General features: G+C 40.4%; 1 protein-coding gene across 6 annotated transcripts in view; it reads right to left on the bottom strand.

Moving 5' to 3' along the window:
* The window catches only part of LOC126990052 (transcription factor p65-like), a 98837-nt gene that overhangs the window by 59716 nt on the left and 15484 nt on the right, over window positions 1-23637 (bottom strand). For all 6 annotated transcript variants that reach the window (XM_050848629.1, XM_050848640.1, XM_050848633.1 and 3 more), the window contains exons 3-9: window positions 19285-19454; window positions 14081-14206; window positions 13471-13714; window positions 11007-11150; window positions 8861-8959; window positions 8473-8606; window positions 5867-5963 (exon numbers count right to left, since the gene is read on the bottom strand). In XM_050848629.1, coding sequence (XP_050704586.1) covers window positions 5867-5963; window positions 8473-8606; window positions 8861-8959; window positions 11007-11150; window positions 13471-13714; window positions 14081-14206; window positions 19285-19454 — 1014 coding nt within the window. The remainder of the gene's footprint in view (window positions 1-5866; window positions 5964-8472; window positions 8607-8860; window positions 8960-11006; window positions 11151-13470; window positions 13715-14080; window positions 14207-19284; window positions 19455-23637) is intronic.

Raw genomic sequence — 23637 nt, 5'->3', positions numbered from 1 at the left:
TATCTATATAACTGTAAACACAACCATATACACTTTATAAGTGCTTTCTTGACTAGAGGTGTAACAGAACAGCTCTATATGCCTATATGTATTTCAAATAAATGAGAAACATTTTCTAAGGTGAAAATAACTTTGAATATCTATTTTGCTGTGGTATATCCAATATGAAAAGAGGAGTGGTAAGAGCATGGATGGAGTAGGGAAGGAGGGGTGTGCAGCATTGGTTCCCAGAAATATGGGCAGGAGGGGATGAACATAGATGGTGTGGATCAAGAATATAAATGATGGGTTGGAAAGCCCTTGTGAAGTATAAATGGGTGTGTGCCCAGTGAACAATAAAGGAAAGAAAGGCATGACTGAGATGAAGGGATCTGAGGAGAATTTAAGGCAGTGTTTGAAAAGTTTTGGGAATGAAAGAAGAATATTTGTCGTAGGGGTTAAAAATTAGAAAGCTGAAGATAAGGAGTGTGGTTGGGAGACAGGGTGTTGATGGAGTGATTGAGAATGGACAATGTCTTGTGGATGTCTGTGCTGACAGGAGTTTGTTTTTGGTAAACACCTGCATCCAGCACAAGTTGATCTACAGGTATAAGAAGGGCAAAGGGGTCTGAGAGGAGCTGAATAGATTATATAGCCCTCAATGATAGGGTGAAAAAGAAAGTTCTGGAGACAAAGATTGTGAGAGAAATGATTTATGATTCTGACCACTATGCAGTAAAGCAAATTTAGGATAAAAGAAAAATGGGATTGCCAAGAAGGAAAATTAAGGGAAGAAACTAGCAAGTGAGAAAGTTGGAAATTTTGGTTTAGTTGGCACAACATCTGTTGTCATATGCCAGAGAGAGACAGGAGGGGAAGGAATTTTAGAAGGGAACAGATCCCAGGAGACGGGACACAACCCCCAATGAATACCTGGTACCCATTCACTGCTGGGTGGACAGGGGCGTAGGGTATCGGAAAAGCCGCCCCAATTTTTCCACTCCGCCTGGGAATTGAACCCGGGCTCTCTCGGTTGTGAGCCGAGTGTGCTAACCACTGCACCACGAAGCCCCCACTAGCAAGTGAGACTGCATGGAGGTGGTTATATGCAGATCTATAAAGGAAAGGAAAAGAAGCCACAGGAAAAAGCACTGGTAGGAATAGAAAACAATGCTGCAGTGGTGTTCATGATTTAAGAGTTAGGGCAACTGAGGAAGAAGCGGCGGAGCAGGGCCTGTAACCTCATCAACGGTAAACGGTAATAAAAGGTGTGTGAAAAAGTAAAATAAAGGAAAGGCATGGTGGACTGATGAGGCTAAAGAGGCAGTTGCCAAAACATGAATTTACAAGAAAATACTGAGAAATATGCTAGAAAAGGTGGGAAGACAGGAGAGAAAGCAAAAGAAGAGTAATGGATAAGTGAAAAGATTGGCCAAGGAAAGTAAAGATACAGTAGATGTAGAGTTTAGCAAGAGCATGGCAGCAAAATATCTGGAAAGTAAAAATCAAGTTTGTGAAAAGAGGTATGAAAGAACATTTTGAATTTGTGATGAATGAGTGTGGGAGGAAAAATGTAGGACCAGAACAAGAGTTAAGACTGATGGAGGGGGACATATCCAAAGGGGAGGTGGAGAGGGGTGACACAGAGGAGGCAATAAATAAATTAAAGTTAAGGAAAGCCCCTGGTAATAGCCTGGTACTGATGGATAACGGTAAAAATGTTGAAATATTGAAGAAATGTAACTTTGAAAGAGGTAGAGATAATATTGACAGCTAAAGGAAAATAGCTCTCAATCTACCTAATTTGCTTGATCTGCTTACCCTGTATTTGTAAGGTTCCTGCCTAATGGTTGCTATAATTATATAAACAATTTAGTGTAATAATAATAATAATAATAATAATAATAATAATAATAATAATAATAATAATAATAATAATAATAATAATAATAATAGTTAATAATACCATCAGGCCCAACCGGGAAGATGCCTACCGGCGCAATAGGCAACAACGTTAAAAAAAAAAATAAAAAAAATAAAAATAAAATTATTATTATTAAGTTCCGCCACTATACGCAGCACAAAAAAAAAAGAAAAAAAAAAAAAGAAAGATAAAACTGTAGGTGATGAAGAAAAAGGTTGTAGGAAAGGGTGGGGATGCATGGATCAAATTTTAGCACTGAAATTGATGACTGAAAAGTACCTAGAAATCAGAGGAAGCTGACTGCTGCTTTCATCAACCCAGAGAAGGTCTATCACAGGGTTAATAGGAAGGGTGCATGTGCTTACCTGAGGATTACGGTGTGGGAGGGCATTTATTCAGCTGTGCGAGTGTCTCTGTACATGTGAACGTGGAGTTGAGTGAGAGTTTTGGTGTTGGTGTGGGGTGTGAGATAAGGCATGTGATGTCACTGTTCAATATTTACATGATGGATGGTTATATGAGAGAAATGCATGCCGGAGAAGAGAATGATTTACAAGCTTGAAAATGATATACTTGGTGGCAGGCCTATTTGTAAATCAATTATAAACTATTGTTGTCATAAAGCTGAGAAGTTGCAGCAGAGGGTTGTGCATGAATCTGACAGGGTGTGTGAGAGAAAAAAGTTGAAAATAACTGTTGGCAGGAGTAGGGTAATGGATTTGATAGGGCAAGAGAACAGACTACTGATTTTGCTAAGCCACTCAGAGTTATGGCAGAGAGCACAAGTATAGTATCTGGTTAGGGAAGAGAAGATGGAAGTGGTTCAATATTAAGGGAAGTGACTGGTTCATATGGTAGAAAATCTGACCATCCTAGCATTTTCCGTAATTGTTTTAGCAGGGCGACAAAAGTATTACAGAATATTTCCCCATCCCAAATCACTGTTGGTAAAAATCAGCTTATTTTGCACATATTCATTTTGTAGATCACTATTAAAACTCAGAATATGTTTTCTCTCAATGTAACTTTTCAAATTTAGAGCTACAACACCTCAAACACTATTAGATTTACAACATTAGTTTCGGCTGTGTTCAGAAGAGTGAAATATAGGTGTTGTAATAGAAAATAATTCTGCTACCAGTCTTAGTTTCAAAGCTATAGGTCTCCAAGCACAAAACTATGTTGATGAGACCAAGCTTACCAGGGTCACTGGCATATAGAGGGTCATAACTTTAAAACCTGAAAAGATATAACATATATTCTATAAATATAATCAATGTTCCACACTTTTTTGCAATGACAACTGAACCAATATTTTAGAATTCAGTCTTGGAGAAGCAAGATTCCAAAAAAATACTTAAAATTAGGGACAAAGCCTAATTCTCAACTCTAATTCCAGGGCTAAAAGGTCGATTGTCAATTGCTAGCTCTCAAGTGATTTTTTTGTCAACAACTGTTTTATGAGAGAGAGAGAGAGAGAGAGAGAGAGAGAGAGAGAGAGAGAGAGAGAGAGAGAGAGAGAGAGAGAGAGAGAGAGAGAGAGAGAGAGAGAGAGAGAGAGAGAGAGAGAGAGAGAGAGAGAGAGAGAGAGAGAGAGAGAGAGAGAGAGAGAAAGTGTGAGGATAGGGGTAAAGAAAGGTATCAGAAATATCATTACCCTCTCCCTCCCTCATCTGCATTAATGACATGGACGTGGGACGCAGCACAGCAATCGTGAACATGCACAATGGAAATGAGCTACATAAAATGTGTATAGGAGTTTTGGCATGGACATAACACAAAAGGGAGTGGATCGGGGAATGGCTCAATGGGTAAAATGTGATTACTCCGAGATGGTTTAGTTATGTGATGAGAATGAATGAGGATGACATTGTAAAGATGGTTTATGACAGTGGGATCTTGGGAGAGGGTATTAGTGGGAGAGCACCAGTGAAATGGATTAATAAAGTGGACCAGTTTTGGAGTGAGAGCTGGCAAGTGAATGTGCTAAGAGAGAGTGCCAGAACAAGGAATATTGGAGATGCTTCTGCCATGGCCACCCCCTTGGGGAGAGTTACAGTAATGGGAGAAGGCATCAGAGATATAGATAGATATTCACCAGACCAGCATTTCTTAACCATTTCTGACATTAGCACCCCTGTACATAAGTATAGATAACCCAGAACCACCAGGTTTAGGTTCCTCAGCACCCCCTAAAACTTGATTGATAACACATAAAACACTAGATTTGTTATAGCACCAGACAAGAAAAACAAAATGTTTTCATATCTTTTTGTTCACTTAAAAAAAGTAAGGGGTCAAAGATGTCATTAGGATGCAAAACCAATCTGAAAATCTGGTAATGTGTTGACTGCATGCTACTGGAAGTTACTTTTCCTTCAGAAAAAAGCCAAATATGTACTTTCTATTGCATTTTAACTTGAGACCATTCCTCACAGCCCTCAGGTTCTGTTTCAGCCCTCCTGAGGGTGCTTGACCCCATGTTAAGAAATGCTGCACTGAAGAGAATTCCACATTTGAAGATACGCATGACAAACTTTCAACTGCCAAATAATTATCTGTACATTGAAGAGAATTAAGCTTCCTGCTCTGCAGCTTTCACTGAAAAGCTACATAGGACACTTGTTTATATTTACATTTCCTACTCATGTTATTTCTATTGTAAGTCCCCTTCACATACAAGTTATTCCTCACCATTGCTTCTCCTTCCAATGATTTATTATACAACATTATTAGTACTTCATTATCATAAAAGCCTGAGGACTACAATGTTTAAACAATACAAGGATATTTGTTTCCAGGGATAATAAAGAAACTCTTCACCAGTCACCATAATACTTAATGCTAAAACACATGATCAAAATAGGTTCCTTCTAACATTACACAACAATTCTAACCATTCCTATCTTGTCATGCTGCCTCAGCCAGCTGAGCCTCAAACAAAAAGATCCAGGACAGTACGAGGTAACTGATCACAGCTTACTTCCTGGGGCTGTCCAGATACATCATCCCACAAGTCCTCCAGCTGATCAAGTCTGTGGCCACTCTCTCGCCCATTACGATCATTATATAAGGCAGTGTCCATACTATGGTTGGTGCTGGAAACCTCTGTCCCTACCCTGAAGCCACGCTCCAACAGCAAGGATGCTTTGTTGGGGTGTATCGGTTGCCCTGAAGGAGTGCCATAGTCCCCGTAGTCATCTTCCAGGACAGGGATGGGTGCTCGTGGATTCTTCTTTGGTGGCAGTAATGGTGGGGAGTCTTTGGCCCTAGCCTGACCCATTACAAACTCCAGGTTTGAGTAGCAGGATGCATAGGAGGCATCACCATAGACAGCATCAGGATCTATCAGCTGACTTGGAGTGGATTCTCCAAGGTTAGTTAGGTCCTCATACACTGCTAAACCCTCCCCCACTGCTGATAAAAGGTCATTTACACTGCCCTGACTAAGTACCTCATCCAGCATGTCTGTATCAGAATATACACTGGCATCATCAGACCAAAACTGAGGTGAGGGACGAGATGGGGCAGCCACCCGAGGCGAACCTGTACCCACAACCTTGCGGCGCTCTAAGGTGGCTGTCAGCCTCTGCCGAATATCATCCACACTCTGGTCAGGGGAAGTTAGTAAGGATGAAGAGCTGGACAATACATCTGGCATGGTAGGGGGCACAGATATGGGATTATTGATGGAGGCTAAGGGAGGTGAACCACTAGGAGGAGGGTGGGACTGAGGCTTCCCTGAAACAGGGTCAACCAACTTCATGTTAGCTGATGGTCTGGGCTTGATATCTACACTGGCCACTTCCAGGGAACTTGGTGAGCGAGGAGCTGGGGTTGGAGTCTTGTGCCGCAAGGTTTCTTCTCCACTTCCAGTAGCTGCTAGTGGGGAGTCTAGCCCCAAAATTCGTTGAAACAAACCATAATTGTTCTTAAGTCTCTTGAAGGATGTAAAAGGCCTACCTGAGTCAAGGGGCAGGTACTGGAAGGGACGAGGCTCACTCATACTCTTGTCTGAGGGTCGCAACAGCTGCACATACACCTTCACAGGGTTCTCCACCTGAAGAGTAGAGGGATGTCAGAGCACAGGACAATCATCTAATATGTAAAACAAAACACCCTAAATAAACACAAGTTCTGCATACACAATCTTAATAGAAGACCAACCCAACAGGAACTACATGATTCCAGGCTGGAGGCAGCAGAACGCTAAGCCTCAGACCTTGCTATTATTTCCGATTGGGGCAAGAAGAACCTGGTGTCCTTCAACCCCTCAAAAACACAGTTTCTCCACCCATGCACTCAACACAATCTTCCAAACAACTATCCCCTATTCTTTGACAACAGTCAGCCATCACCTTCTTCAACACTAAACATCCTCGGTCTATCCTTAACTCAAAATCTCAACTGGAAACTTCGTATCTCTTCTCTTACTAAATCGGCTTCTTCAAGGTTGGGCGTTCTGTACCGCCTCTGCCAGTTCTTCTCCCCCGCACAGTTGCTATCCATTTACAGGGGCCGTGCCCGCCCTCGTATGGAGTATGCATCTCACGTGTGGGGGGGCTCCACTCACACAGCTCTCCTGGACAGAGTGGAGGCTAAGGCTCTTCGTCTCATCAGCTCTTCTCCTCTTACTAATAGTCTTCTACCTCTTAAATTTTGCCACCATGTTGCCTCTCTTTCTATCTTCTATCGATATTTTCATGCTGACTGCTCTTCTGAACTTGCTAACTGCATGCCTCCCCCCCTCCCACGGCCTCGCCACACAAGACTTTTTACTCAAGCTCATCCCTTTCCTGTCCAAATCCCTTACCCAAGAGTTAACCAGCATCTTCACTCTTTCATCCCTCACGCTGGTAAACTCTGGAACAATCTTCCTTCTTCTGTATTTCCTCCTGCCTATGACTTGAACTCTTTCAAGAGGAGGGTATCAGGACACCTCTCCTCCCGAAATTGACCTCTCTTTCAGCCACTCCTCTAACTCTTTTTAGGAGCAGTGACTAGCATGCTTTTTTTTCACATTTGTTTCCTTTTTTTATGCCCTTGAACTGACTCCTCTGCTGTAATAAAAAATAAAAATAAATAAATAAATAAATCTGTCTCAGAACAATTCAATTTGACAGAATGATTTCAGTGATATTCCATGATTCTCCATAGCCCCATTCCCCACTTCGTCACTATGTCCACGTCTCAAAGCCATAGAGTAGACAAGAAGCACGAGTGACTTTAAAATAGGAATCTTTGTCATTCTGTGCAGGTATAGACAACACCATACACTTGTGGTGAGTGAATCCATGACACTGCAAGCCAAGCTTATCTGCTGTATGACTTCTCGGCAAGATCAATTGTTGTTTGGATTGTGCTAGCCGACTATATCAAATTTTCCAAGATACAGTAGATCTTGATTTTGGTGATACAGGTGCCTCTCAATTTAAACAAGTATTGTGTGCTCTTCTTTATTCGAGTCCTGGTAGGCTGAGTTCCTCTAATCTAGTCTAGTCTAGTACGACAGACTTGACAGTTCTGGTACCATCTTAGTTGCAATCCTTTGAACCCTTTCGAGTTTCCTTATATCCTTTTTCCAGTGAGGTGACCAAACAGCTGCTGCATATTCTAACCTTGGTCTAATCAGTGTTGTTATTATCTTCTTCATCATGTTCCCAGCCAATTACTGAAATGCCACTCTAATATTTTGCAGCAGACTATATGTTTCTCTGAATATCTTGTTTATGTGTTTCTCAGGCATCAGTGTATCTTGTATTATGATTCCTAAGTCTTTTTCTTCATTCACTGTGTTGATGATTGTCCCTCCCATCCTATACGCTCCACATGGTCTATTTTTACTTTTTCCCATTTTCATTGTGACACTTCTTTTCATTAAACTCCATTTCCCATTCTTTAATCCATTCATGAATCTCATTTAAATCTTCCTGCAGCTTATTACAATCATCATCATCTCTTATTTTCTAAGCAATTTGGCATCATCTGCAAATATACTCACACATCTCTTTACTTTTTGCGGCATATCATTTATGTATATTAGAAAACATTATTGGCACTAACACTGATCCCTACAGCATTCCTCTTGTGACCTTTCTCCAATAATCAATTGATAAAAATGTTATTAGTGATTTTATGGGTTTAAGTTATGTTTGTGAAGTGTTTTAATCTGTTTTGGGGAGCTGTTTGATTATCTGCCATTCATTAAACCTTCATTTTAATGACTGAAAATTATGAATTATACCATAGGCCAACTTACGACCAGATCATTTTACCACCAGTCGGTCGAAACCAATCGAGGTCATAAATCGAGGTCGTAAGTCGACGACCACCTGTATTTATAACAAGGGATATGTATCATTTGAATTTGTGCCCAATCACTTACCTTAAAACTTGCATTAAAAGCTTTCTTTGCTCTAAGTGCATCTTGGCATTTCTATATCCATATCAGTTATAGAAGTCCCGCAGCAGAAAGGGATGTTCTATTGAAGTTCCTCGTGTTTCTAAACCATGAAAAATCTATGTAATATATCATTACCTGAAGCACTGAGTAGATGGTACTCACGAACCTCAAGAGATTTGTACCGTGGTGTCTTGAAGGAAATGGCCACTTGCTTGTGAACATCCGAGGCCTGGAAGTCGCCATAGCCTTCCCACTCCAACAGCCCATCCTTCTCCTCATAGAAGCGCACTTGGATGTCCTCTGTTGATGAAGCACTATCATTTGCTGCCCTAACACCACAAACTGTCTCTAAAAACTGTTTATTCACATGCTTTGGTTCTACATACATTTGCTACTGAATATAAATTTGATGTGTTACAAACAAATGAAACTCATACCATAACTGATAATTGAAGCAGAATGTCTTTTAAAATCAAAGAGAATCATCAAGATTTCAGAGAAATCAAACTCCACTTTCAACATTTACAACTTCTTGAATGTCACCAGTGTTGTACCTTTTGTGACCTTGTCACATAGTAGAATAATCTCCTTTCCCCCAGCCACACTACTGGTGCAGTCACTCAGTTTGCAGATGATTAGGTCAGAGGTGGCTTCTGTAAGGGTACAAAAAGAAGTTAAAGAAATGAACTTTGCATTAGAAGTATGTGAAATATGGCATATAGTCATTCCTGAGGAAAACAAGCTCTGTGTGAAGTAGAGCCACAGCCTGATGGGATATCTAGAGTGGGGAAATGCAGATGCTACACACAATTACACCAAGGAAACAGACAGCAGAGAAAAATTACCCTAACTAGACATGAGCCAATAATCATTATCACATGTGCTAACAAGTAAATCACCACCATAACCACCAAAGTCCAGGAATACACATGTACAAGTGTAAGGCCGCAGCCACACAGGGAGCGAGAAAGCAAGCGAGAGTGGCAAGGCGATCTCCCAGAATTTTCCAAAAAAATACCTCTTTTTTCCTCTTCAGATCTTGCATTATTCCTTTCCTTTGCCTCTGCTAGAAGTCACTCCATATCTTCCTTTCTTCTTCATTTTTATATTTCCTTTCATTCTTCTATTTCCCTTAGTTAAGTTGTTCTATATAATATTTCCTCCGTTACTTTCTGTGATTTCTGTCTTAGTTTGACTGGTCTTGTTTTACCCACTATGTAAGGCCCACCATTACAGTCTCTTCCACCTCCGCCTCAAGGTCTTGTATTTCATCGTCATTTAAGTTCTTCAGTAAATCTTACACTGACTTTAGCTCTTCCTTCTCCCTTCTTGGCCTATAAGTTGTTCTTCTCTTTCATTTCGAATATTATAACACTTTTTTTCTTATCCGCCAAATCTTTTACTAAAAATAACAATATCTTTTCTTCTTATTGACCTTGACCATCTCTTTTTTTCCACATTTTCCTTCTCCTCCTTTAGTTGCTTCTCAATTATTTTCATGAAGTCTACATTAGCTTTTTCGTGCTCTACTTTCCAGGTCTTTATTTCGCCCAGCACTTCCTCCCCAACTCTCTTTTCCTCCTTGTCCATTATCACTTTCAAGTCTTCATTTTCTTTTCTTACAACTCTGAGTCCTTCCTTTACCATCATTTCAGATTTCGACAACTGTTCTTTCAACTTCTCATTTTCCTGCACCAACTTTTTCTCCCTGTCTTCCAGACTCCGTACTCTTGATCTTAATTCACTATGTGATTTCTTACTTTGTTCTTCCTCCTCTTCCATGGACTTCACTCTCTCAATCCACATGTTCAGTTTTTCCTCCACTAATAACACTTTTCTGTATACAGCAGATGATTATGTAACCCCAAAACCACTGAAACTCGGCTCACTGATTCCAGAACATTCGTCACTGTCTAGGCCTTCCATAACTTCTTCCCGCATTTTCTGCCTTGTTCCAGTTCCTCTTTCTCTTCTTTTCTGTGCCTGCCACCCCTCATCCTCATCACTCATTCTACACAAGCTTTTTAAACTCTTGCATGGACAGGAGACGGGCCTGAGCACACCCTTGACCCTGTAAACACAGCAACTCGCTTTGCAGACGACAGCAGCGCAGCTCCTTGACCCACACCTTCTCTCTTCGCCTTCTCAACGGTGTGTGTGTGTGTGTGTGTGTGTGTGTGTGTGTGTGCACCTTTTTTGTATTAGTTCTTTTTGTTTGCGGAAAATGTAAACAATGTTTTTGATCTTACTGACATCGGCAAACACACCAGCCCTCATTGACAGACCAACTTGGTCAGGTCGGGTGATGCCCATGGCCCCTCCATAGAGGGACAAAATCTTTAACACCAACATTATTTACATCATGGTGATGTCTGTGCATTTGAACAGTGCTGACAACTGTAAAATTGCTTAACCTCTGCATAGTGGGGAGAGATTAATCATTTTCATATTTATTCTGATGGGAAAATTATTCCAGTGTTTGAACAAATAAGTTTCTAGTCTTTATGAATGAATAAAGTTTGAGAACCAGGGTTCCAGTGTAATAACCTACTTCAAGCATGAAGTAAGAAGAAAGTAGATCTAAAAAATAAATGATGGAACCAATTCTAGATCAAAAAACAAAACTAAAAACAAACTATTCCATGTACTACATCACTTGTCTATATAGGTAGAAGAAAGATAACTGCTACTACCACTCACTTTTATCATATATAGGATGGGAGACGACGGCTTTCAGGGGGAAAGTAAACTTTCCTTTCTCCGGACCTTCCAGGAAAACTTGGAAACACAGCCGCAGGGCATTGAGGTCAATACTCTGTGTTTGACTTCTGTGACTGAAACCAGCTGAAATTAGATGCAAAATAACCATATATGATTAAGAAAAAATTGGTCTAGAAGGTATACAATGTCATTCTAAGATATTAAATGCATTGATCACTGATACAACATTTATGATGTGTAATAAATGTGAACGTGAGGTCCATACTTTCATTTTGGAGCTTACACATCCACATTTGACAATGCTTTCGTAGAAGTGGTGAGTATTTCCATGGGTAGTTTTATGAACCTGGTGATAGTATGACAAGGCTTCTGCACCACACACGTGAAAAACACTCGTGAGAACCCGACTAATCTCCTTTGTAGTCTTTGGAAATATATGTTGTGAGAGTTGAAAAGGTCTGAGAATATGGACCTCAGAGGCACCAACTCACAAGTGTGTTGGTACAGGTAACTCTCAATTTACGCAAGTTTGGTTTACGCGTTTTTAAAATAACAAGGGGTCCAAAATCCAAATAAATGTTTAATTTACACATTTTTTTTCACTTATACGCGATATTTTATGGAGTGGACACCAGATGTCTCACACAACTTATGGAAAAAATAGTAATTGGGCGGCACTGGACTGACTAACTGACCTTTTTTGTATGGTTGCCTCCCTCACCAAGCGCCACACGGCCATGCCGCAGGACATCATGAAGGCGGACATACTTATATATACACCTATACATATTGACATGAACCGGACATGATGCTGTAAATAATTTTAAAATTACTATGGCAACGAGGTGCTGAGGGTGAGATGGTTGCGGAGGCGTTGAGCGGCAGATCTGCTAAACTAAGGAAAGTGTAAGATGCGCTATGTGCTTTCCACTGTGGCCTTACACATGTTATTATGCTTACTCCACATTTTCATTGTCTGTTTGTGGTGCCCCGCAGGGCGCTGCATCTACCAACACAGACGCAGTAACATCACCTGACCCAGTACGAGCATCACAAATAAATAAAGAAGAAGAAAGCGATGTAGAACGTTAGAATTCATTTATAAATAAGAACAATTTGAAGAACACAGAACAGCGAGGCGACAGTGTGAAAAACAAATCATTATCGAAATACACAGGAAGTAAAAAGGGGCGTCTCAGGACACCATACAGCCGGTGCTCTGCTGGCTCTCCGAAACCACCCACTTCACCCAACGACAGCACCACGCCATAGGCTATAAGGACGAGAATCATGTAAACTGAAGCCTTGTAGAATAAGACTACTCATGCATATTCACTCTTGTGTACCATCACCATAAAGGATGTAACCAAATCATAGGGTTAGGAATGCACCCTCAGTGCAGAGACCTTACATGTAGTAACAACATTCATGATGCAGTAGTGATGTATAGTGACGTAGACAACCATGATAATGTACGGGCCCTCCGCCCATATAAGGGGTTCCCTTAGAACACCCGAGGCAGAACTAGACATAATTCTGACCGACATTCATGTGTCCAATTTTTAGACACAATATATGTTATGTGATCATCTACGCTACCGTACGTAGACAGTGAAGTGGGATACCGTAAAGGAAAGCGCATCTAGTACAATTGTGTATAGTGGTTCTGTTATTAGAATAAGATGAAATATCAGGCCAAGTAGTGAGAGAGTGCAGTGAACAGTTAATAGAACCAATTCATGACATTATAAGTTGCTTGATTAAGACTGAGGAAGTCCCAGTACAATGGAAGAGGGCACATGTGGTTTCACAATATAAGAGCAGAACCAAACAAGAGCCCCTGAACTAAAGCCTGGTCTCCCTAATAAGTGTAATGTGCAAACTGTGTGATGAGGTAATCAAGGACAATGGACGCCAGAAATATATTTTTCACCGTTGCTGGATGGTAAATTTACATTAGAATTCAACTGATTCAAGTAAGAAAATCTGCAAGTATTTTTTTCTCAGTTTAGCCAGTGGACCCCAAAACACAATTTTCCTCAAGCATCCACTCCCCTTAACCCGGTAGCAGCGGGGATCATGTTTCTTAATGGTCCCTCTAAGCGAGAAAAATGAGAAAAAATCACCCCTCACACAAACCATTTCATTATATATATCAAAGCATTTGTGATCAGATTATGTATCATCTATTTTTGGGGGTTTATATCATGGCACAAATTTGGCCCGTCGCTGCTACACGGTAAAGCCACAAATTTGGCCCGTTGCTGCTACCGGGTTAAGTAAGAAAATCTGCAAGTATTTTTTTCTCAGTTTAGCCAGTGGACCCCAAAACACAATTTTTCTCAAGCATCCACTCCCCTTAAGGAGGATACGTAACTCACCCCATGAGAGATGTGAATCTCTTAGCACACATAAAAGCTAATTTGTGTAAACACATACTTACTCTGGAAAGGATCAACCCGTATTTCCTCCCTCAACTTCAGCGCATCATCCACATCTCTTTTCTTAACGCACTGAATACCCAGGTTGCTGAACACACACTGCATCGAGTCATTGTTGATGGTCATGGTGCAAACTCCCTTCTTGCAACCCTCCTTTCCCACCAGGTTGTGTGGATGAGGGCGGTAAGGGGGGTCAACTGTAACACATGACACGACCACCACTGCCGGCCCCTTGTATCCCATCACCTGTGGAGCAGTAGTACCATACCAACATGTCATAAAACTGTGATAAGGAAAATTAAACATGTGAGACACACTTTCAAGTCAAGCTTACTAAATTCAGAGGGTGACCAATGTTAACCCTTTCAATACGGTGATGCAGACGTCGGCGTCACAGTATGGAAAGGGTTAAGAGGAAATGGAAGAGGATCAAACCTCTTCTAAACCTCTTAATCCTCTTCCATTTCCTTTACAGAAGTTTAGAAGAGGATTAAGAGGAAATGGAAGAGGATTAAGAGGTTTAGAAGAGGATTAACCCTTTCCATATGGTACTGAAAGGGTTAAAAAAAAAGTATACTATAATGGTTCCAAAATATAGTATTAAAGTCATACCTGAATTGCTGGGTAGGTTTTATTCTCTGCTGTGCTGCTGACGCCAGGAATGGATCCCGCAGAGCGGCCCTCACAAATGTATCTAAACCGCAGTGCCTTGGGTTGAGGCTGTTCTAGGATACGCACCTATAATGGGAAAAGTTTCCACGCTGCATATATTATGAAAAAAACTTATAATCTCTTAAATTATATACCTATTTTGAATATTCTAAACATGAAAATGATCAAGGCCAGTGTTGGAATTTTACATGTTGAAGTTGGTCAAAGATGAGTATTACTTAACCCGGTAGCAGCGGGGATCATGTTTCTTAATGGTCCCTCCAAGCGTGAAAAATGAGAAAAAATCACCCCTCACACAAACCATTTCATAATATATATCAAAGCATTTGCGATCAGATTATGTATCATCTATTTTGGGGGGTTTAAATCATGGCACAAATTTGGCCCGTCGCTGCTACACGGTAAAGCCACAAATTTGGCCTGTCGCTGCTACACAGTAAAGCCACAAATTTGGCCCGTCGCTGCTACACGGTAAAGCCACAAATTTGGCCCGTCACTGCTACTGGGTTAAGTAGTCTTGTAGTTCCAGTTTTCTAGGTATTATCCCATCTACATTGGTATACATCACACTTAAAACCTTAGTTGTTCCAATTTTGTCTAGTTTCTGTTCACTTTCGGCTTTTCCCTTACGTACCATTTCTTTACCCTGTCTCCCAAAACTCTCCAAAAAAATAAAAATAAATAAATAAATAAAAAAATTAAAATCTTTCTCTTCTGTTCTTGCACTATTCTTCTCCTTTACCTCTGCTTGCAATTCTCTCTCTCTCTCTCTCTCTCTCTCTCTCTCTCTATTTCCTTACATTCATCTACTTCCCTCAGTTTATTTGTTCTATACAGTATTTCTTCTGTTACCTGCTGGGATTTTAGTTTTAATTTCATCGGCCTTGTTCTCCCTTCTATATAAGGACCCAGCCTAACAATCTCTTCTACTGCCTCCTCAAGATTTTGTCGTTCTTCATCATTCAAGTTCTTAAGTAAGCCCTTCACTGATTTTAGTTCTTCCTTTTAGGTTTGTATGTTATATTCTTCTCCTTCATTCCAAATATTATTACACTCTTTTTCTTATCTGCCACATCTCTTACTAACTCTTTGTTTTTCTTTAAAGCCTTGACCGCCTCTTTCTCTATGTTTTCCTTTTCTTCTTTCAGTTGCTTTTCAATTACTTCCTTGAGGTTTACATTAGCTTTTTCATGTTCAACTTTCCAGGTCTTCACTTCACCCAGCACTTCCTCTCTGACCCTCTGCTCCTCTTTGCTCACTATTTCTTTCAGGTCTTCATTTTCCTTCCTTGCTACCCCTTGGCCTTTCTTCATCGCTTTTTATCATATGTGTGTGTGTGTGTGTGTATTTACCTATTAACCTATTTGTAGTCTATAGGGCCCGAGCTAAGTTCTAATAGTCCCGTCTCCATGTCTACATTGATCCAGCCTTTCCTTCATTTGATGGACACTGCTCGCCTCCACCACCTCTTCCCGCAGGCTGTTCCGTGCGTCAACACTTCTATGTGGAAAACTATACTTTTTCAAGTCACTCAAACAGGCTCCTTTATTAAGTTTCTTTCCATGTCTTCTCAGCCCCTGTGTTCTCGCAGTAGAGATCATCTCTATCCACCTCATCAAACTTATTTACCAACTTATAGGGGAGAGCGGTGATAGTTCGGCCACTTTTTACAAAAAATTTGTGGAAAAATCAACCATTAAAGTTAGCTTTAATTGCTTGATGCATAAATGTAGCGTCATCCTTTGGCTCATTTGTGTGGAGATATGAAATAAGTGATTAAGTAGGGGTTTCTAAAGTGGCCGAACCATCCCACACTGTGGTGCTGGTTCGGCCATGGTGATGGATCATTCAACCACCAAAGTAAGGCTGCTAATATTAAACAGAATTTATCTATAGGCATAAGAAACATCTGCGTGTAGAAAATAAACACTTTATTGTATTGAAAACCATCCATACCTATCATCCTTTCTAAAAAAAAGACACCGCTTAATAAATCGTGATTTCAACCATTAAAAATGTAAAGTAAATTGTCTCCTTAATTCACTGGTGTTTAAAGAACATAACATGATTCATTTGTATTTCAAGATAAAAAGGAAATTGTGATTTCTGATTACTCACATAGTTCGACCACTGACAAACCTCCCACCTCGATGTTGACTGAACCATCCCTAATGTTTTTAGTTTTGTTATGGCCACTCAGATGATACGTGCAAGCATCTCACATAACTTAGGGATGTCAATACTACCACTAACTGTGCTTCTGTGCTGACACCCTGCCTGGTCAAACTATTTCGTCTCTGCCTATCAACATCTATCTTTCCTTCCTGCTGGAAGTATGCCTTTGTACAGCCTGTGCCTAAGAAGGGTGACCACTCCAATCCCTCAAACTACCGCCCAATAGCTTTACTTTCATGTCTATCTAAAGCTTTTGAATCAATCCTTAACCAGAAGATTCAAAAGCACCTTTCCACTTCTAACCTTCTATCTGATCGCCAGTATGGGTTCCGCAAGGGGCGTTCTACTGGCGATCTTCTTGCTCTCTTAACTGACTCCTGGTCATCCTCTCTTAGCAGTTTCGGTGAAACTTTCTCTGTTGCGTTAGACATATCGAAAGCCTTCGATAGAGTCTGGCACCAGTCTTTGCTTTCTAAACTGCCCTCTTTCGGATTCTATCCCTCTCTCTGTTCCTTTATCTCCAGTTTCCTTTCCGGCCGTTCTATCTCTGCGGTGGTAGACGGTCACTGCTCTTCCCCTAAACCTATCAACAGTTGCGTTCCACAGGGCTCTGTCCTATCACCCACTCTCTTCCTGTTATTCATCAATGATCTTCTTTCCATAACAAACTGTCCTGTCCACTCGTACGCCGACGACTCCACTCTGCATTATTCAACTTCTTTCAATAGAAGACCATCACAACAGGAAGTACACGACTCCAGACTGGAGGCTGCAGAACGCTTAACCTCAGACCTTGCTATCATTTCCGATTGGGGCAGAAGGAACCTTGTGTCCTTCAATGCCTCAAAAACTCAATTTCTCCACCTATCAACTCGACACAATCTTCCAAACACCTATCCCCTATTCTTCGACAACACTCAGCTGTCACCGTCTTCAACACTAAACATCCTCGGTTTATCCTTGACTCAAAATCTCAACTGGAAACTTCATATCTCCTCTCTCGCTAAATCAGCTTCCTCGAGGTTGGGCGTTCTGTATCGTCTCCGCCAGTTCTTCTCCCCCGCGCAGTTGCTATCCATATACAGGGGCCTTGTCCACCCTTGTATGGAGTATGCATCTCACGTGTGGGGGGGCTCCACCCACACAGCTCTTCTGGACAGAGTGGAGGCTAAGGCTCTTCGTCTCATCAGCTCTCCTCCTCATACTGATAGTCTTCTACCTCTTAAATTCGGCTGCGATGTTGCCTCTCTTTCTATCTTCTATCGATATTTCCACGCTGATTGCTCTTCTGAATTTGCTAACTGCATGCCTCCCCCCCTCCTGCAGCCCCACTGCACACGACTTTCTACTCATGCTCATCCCTATACTGTCCAAACCCCTTATGCAAGAGTTAACCAGCATCTTCACTCTTTCGTCCCTCACGCTGGTAAGCTCTGGAACAATCTTCCTTCATCTGTATTTCCTCCTGCCTACGACTTGAACTCTTTCAAGAGGAGGATATCAGGACACCTCTCCTCACGAATCTGACCTTGCTTTTGGCCACCTCTTCTGATTCTTTTATGGGAGCAGCGATTAGCGGGCTTTTTTTTATTATTGTTTTTTTTGTGCCCTTGAGCTGCCTCCTTTGTTGTAAAAAAAAAATAATAATAAAATAAAATCACCATGATAATATATCGGTGAGCAGCCCCATATATTCACAAACCTAAGGCTTACGTTACAAACCTGAAAAATCACATACACTCTGCTCTCGATTTAACGGACCCTGATTTGACGGATTTCAGATTTAACGGACCACAAAATCTAAACAGACAAATGTCCGGTGTCCGGTGTGACACTGTCTTTAGAAACGTCAAAACTCTAAAATAATAACTATCACAGAAGTGATATTTTTCATCAAAATTACTTGCATCGCCTCCCTTAAGGCGGCGCCGTCACACTATCCACTCAACCACTGCCTCCCCTATTCAGCCACCGCCTCCCCTTTATTAGGTTCGTCAGTTTATTTTACGTTTTTTTTTATTTTCGCCGCTTATAACGGACTTTTGGCATTAATGGACTAAGTTCCCCCAAAATTAGTCCATTATATAGAGAGGATTTACCATATTTCATTCTGGGGACATCTGGGAACTGTTGTGTCAAACGGACGTGTTTTGGGTGTTGGTTTCGTGCCAGTAACAATAACCCCTAGGCCTACCAAAACCTAACCATCAGGGTATAAGACACAGGGTTATTTTTCAAATCTTCTTGTTTGAAAAAAAGTGTGTCTTTTATATGACGGGAAATATGGCAGGTGTGGCCAGCTAGCAGGTGTTGTGGACATTGATCAGGGGACGGAATCTGATGTATGCCCAAACTTGTTTCGTCTGAATAAGGTATGTAATGCATTTATTAAACACTGGTTTAGTGAGTGCTTTGGATAACTCTCACTTTCATTCAGAATTAAACAGGCACATTTTATGGCAAAAAAAAATAAATAAATAAATAAATAAATAAATAAATAAATAAATAAATAAATAAATAAATAGGTAGTTTGAGTAAAGGAGGGTAAACTTCAATTTTCTGCCATTACCCTGTATATACTGTACTTGAAATGCTATACATGGTTTTCCTGATGGTGTGGCCACACTGCACGTGGTTTGCTGGGAGGGTAGAGGGTAGCGGGACGCCTAGCGGGTCAGAGGCAAGAACAAACACGTTATCTAATAGGAGTGGCCATACAGGACGCGGGTAGCGGGTAAGCTTGGAGGGAACCCATTACCCGCGTCCTGTATGGCCACTCGTATTAGATAACATGTGTTTGTTCTTGCCTCTGACCCGCTAGGCGTCCCGCTACCCTCTACCCTCCCAGCAAACCGCATGCAGTGTGGCCGCACCCTTATACATGGTCTAATTTGGAACCTGACAAAAGGAGGGCTTTCTAAAAGTCTCCCACTCAAAACACCTCCAAGGATTCAAGTTCCACAACTTACATATGCTTTCCTTTTACTTTCCATGTCTGGATCAGTTCTGGAGAGGCTAGTGAGGGTAGAAAAATTGGCTTCACTGGCGGCTCCTGCGCCATCACCACCGATCTGCAAGCCGCCATACACTGACATGTCTGAAGCAGCACACTCGGGGGCATCCTGACCAATAATGTCAACTGTGGAAAGAAAATTACAATTACAAATTTCTCCAGCACTAAGCATGGAAATGTTTATACCAAAGGATCCCTTCAACACCCTTTGGATGTATACACTGGTGGGTATGGTTACACTAATTAGTGAAGCTAACTTTTTCACTACCAGATTAGTGCTTTCACTACTTTTGGAAACTGTCAAAAGAACAATTAGCATCCACTAAAATTAGTTCTGCTAACTTAAAGTTCACCAAGAAATTGTGGTGTTCGGGGAGGCACCAGTAAAGTTTTTGATAAAATTTATCAGGGTAATAAACTGTGTTAAATTAAAGAAAAGAAAATAAGCAGATATATATATATATATATATATATATATATATATATATATATATATATATATATATATATATATATATATATATATATATATATATATATATATATATATATATATATATATATATAGGTGTTTCATAATTGTTCACCAAACTTTCAGGGTCACTTCTATGGTGAAAACTAAGCTATTTTATCATATACTATATTGTCTAAAATTGCGTTATTTAGGAGATAATAAGTTGCTACACATTGTCTTTATCGACATTATTAAGGATATCAGACGTTTAGCTGCGTGTGGACAGATTCCATGGACACCCAGACTTATTACTGATGTGATACATAACACAGATACTTTGTCAGTGGTAATGTATTCATTTTTTCTTCAAATGAGCAGCCTCTAGCGGCTAAGCTTAAATAGCAGATATCATATTTATGTAGTTGGTAACACTGCGAGACGTAGCCTGCGACAGAATTTTAACCCATCAGCTCGTTTCAGGTATCAAGGTTTGTTCGTTGTTCGACACTTAGAACGCAACTCGAATCCGAGCTGTAGTTGCTGTTGTGGTGGTCAGAGTGCTCATTCACAGGTCCTCACTCTCTAGCAGGTATGTACATTAACATTACAGTGTCAGTGTAGAAAAAATTCCACAGTAAATGACGAGTGATAATTATTTTATGATAGAACGTTTCGTTAGCAGTCCTTTCTTATTGTACCAAGACAGCACCGACACTGCATCGGACAAATGAATCCATCGCATACTGTGGGTTTGTTTCTCCATTGAAAATCGTTACTATTCTCCACATTATTACTGGCATAAATATTGTAAGAATAGCACTTGATAAATTCTGCTGGTTCATCGATGCCAACTATAATAGTTGTTTACTGGAACATGTAATACCATACAAGTCAGATTTTGAAAGAGATTACATATGCTTAAGAAGTTTCCTTTTATCATGTGATAAGTACCAGCGATAGGCATTGTTATGGGGTAGTGTTACGACCACAGTATGGTATGTGCTTCATGCATTATTAATGATGTTCACATACTTTTCCTACACAGGTTTAAATGATGGCATCGTACACCTTCGCAGAACAAGTTGATATGCTGATGTGTTATGGTGAAGCACGTGGGTGCGGCAGAGAAACAGAGCGGTTGTATGGAGCAAAATATCCATTACGACGTCAACCGTATCATCAGACAGACGACTGAGAGAGACTGGCAATCTACGCACAACCAGACCCGATGCAGGTAGACCTCGGAGGGTTCGCACACCAGACACTGAAGAGGAAGTGTTGAACGCTGTTGCTGACAATCACAGAACTAGCGGGGTTAGTTCATCATCGGTGTGGAGAACGCTGCATGAGCAGTTATTGTACCATATTCAGAGGGTACAGGCATTGTGTCCTGGTGACTATCCAAGGCGATTAGAATTTAGCCAGTGGTTCTTAAATAAAATAGCACATAATTACAACTTTTGCAATTCTGTATTGTTCACAGATGAAGCCTCATTTACCAGAACAGGCATGTTCAATACTCATAATATGCACTACTGGGATGACGAGAATCCACATACCACGTGGAACAGACGACATCAGCAGAGGTTTTCAATCAATGTATGGTGTGGCATACTTGGTGATAGTCTGTTGGGCCCTCATGTACTTCCCATGAATGGCCAAACGCCAAATCTTGAGTTTTTACAAAACACTTTACCTGGCTACCTGGAAGATATATCATTAGCCAGAAGAGCGTGGTTTATGCGATGGAGCCCCACATAATACACATAATGTTTTTAGCTCGCATTTCATGGTAAAGTTATTGCACATGGCGGTACCATAAGCGTGGCCAGCGGTCACCAGATTTAAATAGATTTCTTCGTGGGGTCACCTGAAATCCCAAGTGTATGCAACACCAATTGATAGAGAGGAGGATTTACTCGTATCCAGGATGCATGTAATGACATTCGCAATATGCCAGGTGTATATCCATGGTCATGTAACCTCTGTATGGAGAAGCATTTGTTGTGAGAGTTATGATCGGTTTAGTTCCTGCCATAGCTACAGTTTTATTCTCATTTATTATTTATAATATGTATAATGTATGTTGTGGGTTACCATGTATTAGTTAGATAAACATTATCTACATAAAGCACACACATGTTACTTACGTGGATACTGGACGCTAAATAAATATTAAATTTTGAACTTCCGGAAACATTTCCTGGGTCCCTTATAAATCATAACGGAGAAAATAAACTTAAACACAAATATACCTATTATTCCTTACATGAGGCGATCTAATGATCTATGTTTAATAACACGAGGTTGGTAGTATCACTGAGCTACGTATGGTGAGTGATTTATGTAAGGCACCGCACAGCGAAGGCCATATGTCACTGCTATGTATGAAATACATCAGTAATTCCTACATGTCACTAATCTTGACTTATGTATGAAAACCCTATTCCATGTCAAAGTTTTTGTTGTTTCACAACACGATGTAGTCATCTAGGTGTATAATGAAAGCCCAACAGCCAAATACCAGGATGCCATCACCGGGAGGCCTCCCTCTTACAGTGTTGCTAATACAGCCGCTACATTCCATAATAAGAAGGAAACATTATCTGAGAATACTCTACAGAATAAAAATGTTTAGTTTTACTATAGAAGACCCCTCAAATTTGGTGAACATTATGAAACACCCTGTATATATATATATATATATATATATATATATATATATATATATATATATATATAATATATAGCAAAAATATATATTGGGATAATACAATTTATACTTAGTAGTGCATAATGACAAACCAGAAAAATTACTTTAGAAGAGCAGAAGCTAATATAAATATTTTATAATTAATGTCAATAATTCAAATGCTTCAAAGTTTATAGCATGAAAGCAATTAAACAATCACATAAACTTTGACCAAACAATAATTTAAGGCACCAGTTTCTTCTTTGGAAACTTTGAAACGCAAAACTATGCAAAGTTCTGTGTGGTTAGAAACACACATGACATGAGATTTTTTATTTTTATACAAGTGTTTCAGTCCAAAGAAATATGAACCTCATTCAAAATACTGGCCACCTGATTCACAAACAAATAAACAGTAACTGATTAACCTCCTTCAATCCAGTGAAGTATCTATATGTCATACTATACAATGGAGCCTTGGTTGTCAAACGGTTCTCATCTTGAGCAAATCAGTTCTTGAACGTACTTTCCGAATAAAAAAATGGACCAGTTTCCCAGAAGAATCTCATTTCTCGAAAGTTGGAAAGTTTGGTTTAGTCAGCGCAACATCTGTGGTCATATACCGGAGAAAGACAGAAGGGGAAGGAATTATAGAAGGGAACAGATCCCAGGAGACGAGACACAACCCCTGATTAATACCTGGTACCCATTCACTGCTGGGTGGACAGGGGCATAGGGTATCGGAAAAGCCGCCAAAATTTTTCCACTCCTCCTGGGAATCGAACCCGGGCTCTCTCGGTTGTGAGCCGAGTGTGCTAACCACTGCACCACGAAGCCCCCTCTCATTTCTTGAACAGGCAAGCCGAGCACACTCTCAGTCAACTAATTCCCGCCCATCTCATTTACAACTGCTTTTAACCTCCCTAACACCCACGTTTATTACCATGATGTATTTACCTAGTTGTAATTTTACAGGGCCTGGGCTTACACTCGTGTGGTCCCATCTCCATATCTGTACTTGTCTATTTTTTCCTTAAAGTTGTGCACACTCTTAGCCGATACTACATCCTCACTTAGTCTATTCCAAACCTCTGTGTTTCTTTGTGGGAAGCTATATATTTTTATGTCTCTCAAGCATCTTCCTTTTCTCAATTTTTTACTGT

This window comes from Eriocheir sinensis, chromosome 6 (assembly GCF_024679095.1).
Source record: "Eriocheir sinensis breed Jianghai 21 chromosome 6, ASM2467909v1, whole genome shotgun sequence".
Lineage (NCBI taxonomy): Eukaryota > Metazoa > Arthropoda > Malacostraca > Decapoda > Varunidae > Eriocheir > Eriocheir sinensis.
This window is presented reverse-complemented; position numbering and strand designations above follow the sequence as displayed.